Source organism: Notechis scutatus, chromosome 4 (assembly GCF_049901735.1).
Source record: "Notechis scutatus isolate UNSWTSFEM ecotype Mainland chromosome 4, rNotScu1.2, whole genome shotgun sequence".
NCBI lineage: Eukaryota > Metazoa > Chordata > Lepidosauria > Squamata > Elapidae > Notechis > Notechis scutatus.
This window is the reverse complement of record NC_142012.1, coordinates 39,396,987-39,405,096: the sequence shown is the minus strand read 5'-3', so window position 1 is coordinate 39,405,096 and position 8,110 is coordinate 39,396,987. Positions and strand designations below refer to the sequence as shown.

Below are 8,110 nucleotides of genomic sequence, written 5' to 3'. Positions count from 1 at the left end.
GTGCCATATGAAGTCAACTTCCTCTTGTGATCAAAAGCTTTAAATTCGAGTGTTAAACATTTGAATCAACAAATTTTAAAGCAGTGTTGTGCATCATTTAATTTAGGAGCGTATGTAAAGCTGAGGAAGAGAGAGAGACACAGTAGGAATACCAGGAGGATTTGCAAAAGAATAATAAATAAGAGGAAAGCTGGCAGGGTATTAAATTGAGGATTACAAGCTTTGGGAAAGGAAGCGCAGAAACCGACTACTGTACTGCGAAGGGGACTCATAGAACGGCAGTTGGAGCCAGTCACGCGGTCGCAGAGTTAGAAGCACCTGCAGTCCCGCCCTTTTTCCACCACGTCCCCGGATGGGCGTGGCTTATCTTCAAGGATAAAAGTGCGAAGACGGCCATTGGCTCGTTCTTTTCGATTGTAGGAAGAGGTAGGTGTGCGGCTGCTGTTGGGGATAGGGAGGGAATGATGAAGAATGTTGTTCCCTGGAGGAATAAGTTTTACACTGGTAAGGCTGTTCATTTCTGATTTTAAATAAGTGGCCCTCGCCGTAGTAAGATACTAGCCGTTTGCTGGAACTTTTTAGAGTTATTACAAAGGCAGGGGCCGCTGAAGAGCTGCGGCGCATGCGCCCTGCCGGTTCTTCGATTTGTGAGGGTGAGCTTGACAAGCGGGCTGGAGCGGGAGAAGGAGGCGAAATCCTTGGTAAAATGGCGGGCGGTTATTAGAATCTCTTCCCAACCGACCGATGAGGAAGGGTAAAGTGAAGGACGGAGAGGCGCCCCAGCACGACGGGAGCGGAGACGGGGCGGGGTGTAAACTAAAGGAATGGGGAGGAGACGCTTGATTTTGTACTGGCAAAGCAGATTAACGGTCGGTTCCTCAGGAAGCAGCGAAGGCTCCACGTGTCCCCGTATCTTGTGAAGGGCGGGAGTCTCCGCTTCCTTCCCCCCTTGCGCGCATGTATATCGGGACGCCATGCTTCCATGGGACCTGCCAGGATGGCAGCCTCCCTTCCTACTCATGGCAGAGCAACCGTCGCCTTGCTTTTTGGCATAGCTCCCCTCATTTCATTGGGGGGAGACTCTGACTTGGGCAAGTCACATTCCCTCTGTGTCACCCTATGCAGCTTCGTGGAGAGTGTGTGTGTGTGTGTGCGTGCTTTGGAAACGACATGGTGGCCTGCACGAGAGCTTGCCTCTGGGGACCGATGGTGGTCATTGCAAATACCTTACAAAGCTGCCTTTCCTGTTTTTTAAAGTTGAAAAGTGGTTCTAAAAATACCGTTAAACCGTGTGAGGTTAAACTTGGGTAAAGGAGTTTAAGTGTTTCGGGGAGGCTTACAGCTCTGTAATATGAAACTGGTCTTTTTAAAGCGAGCTTTTGGGGATTTTAATTGGCAGTTTGTCAAGAGTTTGAAGTTTTGAAATCAGTTTAACCTTGCTAGTTGGTATCTTGGATTTATGAAAAATAATTTTAATCTATACTTTTGGACCTTAAAAGTTTTAGGAGTCAGTAATTTTAGGAGTCAGTAATTTTGAATTGGTGAAATTTTGACCTGAAGCGGTATCTTGAAACTTGAGCCAATGAATACTCGGGACTTAATTTTCCTTTATTAATGACCCAATTTTGGTAAAATTTAGCTACTTTCATTTCAGAGGCTTTCTCCTTGTAGACCAGTGTATTTCATTGTCCAATTGGGCAACATCTAGTTCATTTCCTGAAACATTGCCATCTGATGGGAGCTAGGAAATGTGCCTTTTCTATGGCAATCCTGCCCTGCTCCCAGATTTTTGGTAGCCCCTACCCTTCTGGCATTATAAAGCTTTTGCTGGCCTGGCTTTTCACCCTAATACTTGGAATAAGATTTTACTTTTGGTGGGAGCTGCCCAGAGTTGGTTATAAGATGTACTATTATATAAATGTTACAAATAAATAGATGACAACAGATTGATATTTTTGTGAATTGAAAAATATTGATATTTTGTGAATTGAAATTATTGGAACTGGACATTTTCAGCCATGATCAGGATGTAAAAAATATAGCCGCGCTGGTATTAGGATTCAGTGCATCTAAGACCACAATTGAGCCTAAAATTTATATTGTTAAGCAAGATAAGTGCTTGTTAAGTGAAGTTTTGCTCAATTTTATGACCTTTCTTGCCACAATTGTTAAGTGAATCATTGCACTTAAGTGAGTCTGTTTATCCATTGACTTTCTTGCCAGAAGGTCTCCAAAGATAACTACATGATCCCAGGGCACTGCAACCATCTTAAATGTGAGTTGGTTGCCAACTGTTCAAATTTTGATCATGTGACCATGATGCTGCTGCAATAATGAGAAGCATAAAAAATGGTCATGAGTCACTTTTCAGTGATGTAACTTTGAATGGTCACTAAATGAACTGTAAGCTGAGGACTACCTGTTAAATCAAGTCTACCCCAACCACTGATACACACTGAGTATATCATCGGTAGACAATGAAGAATTCTATCTCAATAATAAAGTTGGAGGGACCCAATATATCTTCTTCAGGGTGGTTTCGTTTCTCATCTAATCAGAATAGGTTTGTTTAGTATAGGCAAAAAGTTAAGAATTATTCCTAAATCTTTTCTTCAGGTGGGTTATTACGTGGGACATCCCAAGTGAACCCATAAAGATGATTTGATCTTTCTGGGGACTATTATACAGAAAATAAAATCCAATATTCCTGTAGATCAGGTAATGAGGGGCTTGTGAAGGAAATATAGATTTGGATGTATATAAATCAAGAGAAAGTAGTAATTTTGCTGAAGGTATTGTATAGGTTTGATGCCTCCCAAGGTTTTTTTAGGGCATGTCAAAATTTCCAAACATTAGGGGTGCTCAAAAGTTGTGACGTCTTGGGGATTGTAAAGGTATTTTGGTTACTTTAATGTTCTTGGTAAATAACTACATAAATATAACTTGACATTTTATTTGTTTCATTTCACAGGTTCAGCTGCTTTCTCTTTCTCAAACTTTATTTTGTCTGAGAGTTAATACAGTGGCCTCGTTTCCTGTGAGTGTGATAACTGATCTGTAATGTCTTCTTAAAAAAGAATGAGACTGGGAACATTCACTCATATGAGCAACCTAATTGGGACTGGTAGAGACTTGTTGCCATCTGAACTCCCAACACTGCAAGACATTTTCAGATACGGCTTACTGTTATGAGAACAAAGTAGTGATGATGCTAGAAACTACCCAGCAGCCACTGTTGCAAGAGATATATATTCAAAAGTGCTTGAAAAGTGGGAACAAGCAAACAGTTCTTTTGTGACTCCTGTTGTAAATTCACAAATGATAATTTTGAACAAGATCCGAGAGAGCTGGGATCGAGCCAAAAACATATCTCTTGGTAGAGGAAAGCTAGGTGTCAAAGAGACTTTCGCTGTGAAACTTGACAAACTTTGACATCCTCAACTGCAAGTGTCAAATTGTTCTGTGCATCAAATTTGGCTGCCCTGGCTGTAAAACTCACATTAACTGTACTTGTCCTAAAGAGACAAAAATACCATTGAAGGAACTTGCTTTCAGTAAAGGTCAGAGAGACAAGATTGGTTCTTTCGGATTGCACCAGATTCGTTTGCCCGATGTGCCCGAGCAGAAACTACTAGGCAAAAGCAGCAAGACAGAGAGACAAGGGTTAATATAAGCAGAGAAGTATTCCAGACATTAGAATTCTTGGTATAAAACACATTACAACTGGGGAAAAATGCAAAAATTAATTTTCACCCCAGAAATCACCTTGTAGGGGAGATGGGCAGCATAAAAAAGATTAATGTTGAGCCAAAACTTGGCAATCCTAATGGGTTAGAAAAGTCAGATGTTTTGAAGTAGCTGAAAGCAAAGGAAGTCTACTGATGGCATAAGTAAATTTACACCTTATCACAGTATATTAATATGGAAGCTCCATTTGGCAGTATCTAGCCAACACTGCTAATTGTGAAAAACCAGAGAATGAGAAAAAGACAGGAAATCCAAAATAAATGCCAATGAGGAATGAGGAAGCAGAGTTTTTCAAATATTAATTAATTTTATTTATGAATGCTGGAAATGTTACTGTAATGTACAAACTCATTAAGGAAAGCAATTAACATTTAAATATTTCTGAATATTTATTAAACTTAAGTTTAATCTGCCCATATTCTTACCTGACAAGCAGAAAGGAAAACAAGCTAAAATGGAAGAGGAACAAAAAGGGTTGTTCGTTTAGTCAGGAAAGGCTGAAGGTAGGTAGGCATTATAAATAGTAACAACAGTATTACTTTGTTTACTTGAATAAACTAAAACTACTTTTGACCTCTATGGTCATATTTTCATAATAGCTCAAAGTAAAAAATGGATGCCATGGCAGTTGTGCATCTTATCTGGGACGACAGTGAAGATGTTTATAGGGAAGAGGTGAAGGCTCTGGTGGACTGATGCAATAAAAGTAATCTGATTTTAAGTGTTAATAAACAAAGGAGGTCATTGTAAATTTTAGAGACAGCATCATTGTAAATTTTAGAGCCAGTATCAAGGATGCAGCTGTAAAAGTGGTGAATAGTATTAAGTATCTGGGAATGCAGATTAACTAACAATCTCAACTGGTCTCTACACAAGTCATCTTGTGTGTAAACCAGCATTTCCTGCGTCGGATGAGAGCACATCTTTTATCATGCCCATTTTTTACAGAGCGATTGAGAGCATTTTAATAAACTGCATCACTGGTTTGGTGGCAGCAGTAACTCAAATAGAAAGTCCATACAGAGAGTGGTAAGGACAGCTGAGAAGATTATAGGAAGCTCAGTTTATAAGCGCTATGTGCTTAGAGCTCAAAGCACCCCGCACACCCACTTTACAGTCTGTTTCCCTCTGGGAGGTTTCAAAGTATTTCTGTAGTAGTTCCTGTAACAGCTTTGTTCCCTATGCCATCCATCTGGTAAACTCACAAGATTCATTTTTCTTGCCATGTACATGTATATATCTGAACTAGACTTGTTTCTCTGGTCATATATGCGGGTATATATTTTATTTTATTCTGTCATGTTTATGTAGTGCAATATTGGAGGTGGTGGCTCTTTGAGAGCTGTGCAACAATTTCATTTTACTGTATGCCAATTAGTGTACATTCAAAGTGACAAAGTTATTCTATGCCTAATAAAATGCTTCTCTAATAAAATGAAAATTTCTAATGAAAAAAATAGAAAAAATCCCTTGTATCAAAATGCATTCTGTAGTCACCTGCCTGTTTTCTACTTATCAATGGTTATACATTTCAAGACAAAAAAAATATTAAGACCAGATTTTGTTATAAAGTAAAACTGAACTATTAATTGAATTATAAATTGTCTTCTACCATGAAAAGATTTCTATATATGAAGGCTGTGTGATAGAACAGTTAATATTTAAAAGAGATATCCTTGGTTTTATGATGTATGTTTTGTAAATACATATTTATATATTTATAAATTATGACTTTGTTAAGTTCACAAATTTTTTCAACTGTTTCTGTGAACATCTGAAAAACTATCCCTACCAGTGCACTGATTTTCTTGTTGAAAATATTAAGATAAATCAATATCGAGATATAGAAAACAGTATCTACAGAAAACTGAAAACTAAAAAAAATCCATAAATAGCACATTTCATTACATTGAATATTTTATATCTTAACCAAATAAAATTATAAAAAGCAAAATAATTCTGTCAGCAAATAAAAATATTTTGAAATATGGTTTCTAAATCCCATTATGGTATGATATTACATTCAGTAGTAAACTAAATATCATTTGGGGTATTTAAGTCAAAACTGCAACAGCTTTTTCCTAACAATGCAGTATATGGATGGCAAACTCAGCGTACTTATTGAAGTACTTCCTAACTTAGAAGCAGAAATTACTTTTTGCTGTCTAGTTTTTTTTTTTTTAAGGCCTTATTTAAGTTTAGACAATATTAGACGATCATACTTACACAAAATAATGAAAAGAATCCATGAACTGCAAGGTTAAATGTACTTTCTAAAACTAATTTGTAGATGTGTTAAGTATTTGATGCATTTACTTTGGGCATAGTTCTGGTCATTAAAAATTGGCCAAGTAATTTACGATTGTAAAAAGCTGAGATAGTAGAATGCCACTATTAACACTATTTGTTAGCATACTGAGAAATAACTTGAAAGAGTGGCTGAAAAATCTAGGATTTTTATTCCAGTAGCAGAGAACAAGTTAGGAAAAACTATAGGATGACAGCATGATAAAATGTTAATAGATACATAAATGAATTGTCATAAAGCACATATTTAAGACTGTTTATACCCTATCTTTACCCGCTGCATTAAAAACCATAATTTAATACATCAATATTACAATATTGACACTTTTACAAGATATTTTATTCAACTGTTTCTTTCATGTACTGAGGGCAGGATAACTTCATAAAGATAAAACATGGTATAAGTCAGTTAAAAATTCATTATTTGAAACTAGTAGGGTATACAGTTCATTGTAGAAAATTTGTCACAATACAAAATACTATATGCGATAATCATATAGAATGATCTGATTTGTGCAGCTGTAATCTACTATTTTGTCTTGGTAGAATTACATGTTCAAACAACATTACTTCTAGGATGACTTATTTTAATGTCCAAAAAGTTTTACATCCATGAAAAAAAAAAATCCCCAGTGCAACAAGGGACATTCATAGTTTGGTTATGCTTCTTATCCAAGATATAAAAAAGGAAACTTTAGTATAGACACCTGGAGAGTCTTTGACTCCACACCCATACCCCCAGGAAGTCACACCATACACAACCCAGATATTTCCTGGCCGTTCACATATTAATGGTCCACCACTGTCTCCCTGACAGCTGTCTACCTGTTTTTGTCCATGGAGGCTACCGGCACATAGCATTCTCCCTGTGAATTTTGTGTGATACCGTTCTTCACAAATTCTTTTAGGAATAAGCGGAATAGCAGCTTGTTGTAATGTTCTTGAGTAGGCTCTCCCTGATGGGAAAATATTGAAATTAAAATACCGAATATTAAGCAAGTGCTTATTCTTAAAACTTATCAAATAACAAATATTAGCCAAACAGATCAGACATCAGGTCATTCAGTAAGGTCTTTGTTTATATCAAGAATATAGTAATACACAATCCTCCAAAAACAAATCAATATTTACTGAACATTTAAAAATGGCTTGAAAGATGAAGTTTTTCTGGTGTTCCTTATTTGCTATAGTAACACAAATAAACTTCATAGAAAGTTATACTTTTAAAGCTGTCTTGTATAGCATGCCTTTTTAGTAGGTACAGGTATCTTCACAATTTAGGAAATATTTCCATCTGCATTTTTTATCTAGTTACGTCAATTCTGATTCAGTTTGAGTTGGAATTCTGCAATTCAAGTTTCTGATTCAAGGTTCAATGCAAATGTTCCATTTCAAGTGTTAATTTGAAGAATGCATGGATTATAAAGAAGTTTTAAAATGCCTGATGGTGTTTTAACTTTGTGGCAGAATGCAATGAAGCAGGGGTGGTAGACGAAAATAGGCAATTTTAAGTTGGCCAGGGTTCAGTTTGACCATACAGTAAATCATTGATTGATGACAGTAATTCAGACTGGAATTTCTATCACTATGCAATGTCATAAAGTGTGATGTTACATGAATACATTGCTCAGCATCTTGGCAGTTCTTCATTAACCAAATCCCAACTTTCATTAAGTGAGGACTCAGTCTGATCCAAGCCATTCCAACCTTGTCCTTCCCGGCTCAGCCTTGCAAGGCAAGGGACTGCCTCCTCAGCAACTCACTCCGCCTGCTTATTCCCCATCCATTTCTGTCCTTTTGTTTGCCCTGCACTAGATTGGTCCTGCTGTCCCCACTTTCACAAGACTTTCAAATTAGACAAGGGGCCATGTGGCCTTGGGAAGAAGGCCTGTTAGCACAAGATTAAGTGTGCCTAATCAGTTCAGGAGGAAGAAGATGATGGTTAAGCTGGGGATGGCAGGGGCTGCAAAAGCAGCCAAAAGAAAAGAATTGAAGATGGCACTAGGCAGGTGGAGGGAGTTGGTTCTCCTGTAGTAGTAAATGCGGCAAGGCTGCT

The 8,110-nt window shown here is 37.5% G+C and overlaps 1 protein-coding gene, 1 long non-coding RNA gene and 1 other non-coding gene across 4 annotated transcripts in view; 2 read left to right on the top strand and 1 right to left on the bottom strand.

The window, feature by feature from the left end:
• Window positions 1-366: 366 nt before the first annotated feature.
• LOC113411823 (uncharacterized) overlaps window positions 367-8,110 on the top strand; it is a 246,839-nt gene continuing 239,095 nt past the window's right edge. The window contains exons 1-2 of one of the 2 annotated variants that reach the window (XR_015749241.1): window positions 367-504; window positions 2,972-5,600. This is a non-coding gene — a long non-coding RNA (uncharacterized LOC113411823). Of the gene's footprint in view, window positions 505-2,971; window positions 5,738-8,110 lie in introns of those variants that run through there. The other variant, XR_003370837.2, reaches the window with a different exon arrangement.
• Window positions 971-1,104, top strand: LOC113411902 (small nucleolar RNA SNORA24). Its single transcript, XR_003370848.1, has one exon. It is a non-coding gene; the product is annotated as a small nucleolar RNA SNORA24 (small nucleolar RNA).
• Window positions 6,188-8,110, bottom strand: part of PRSS12 (serine protease 12) — a 41,894-nt gene continuing 39,971 nt past the window's right edge. The window contains exon 13 of the mRNA XM_026667082.2: window positions 6,188-7,010. Within this exon, the coding sequence (XP_026522867.2) occupies window positions 6,703-7,010 (308 nt within the window). The 3' untranslated portion in view covers window positions 6,188-6,702. The remainder of the gene's footprint in view (window positions 7,011-8,110) is intronic.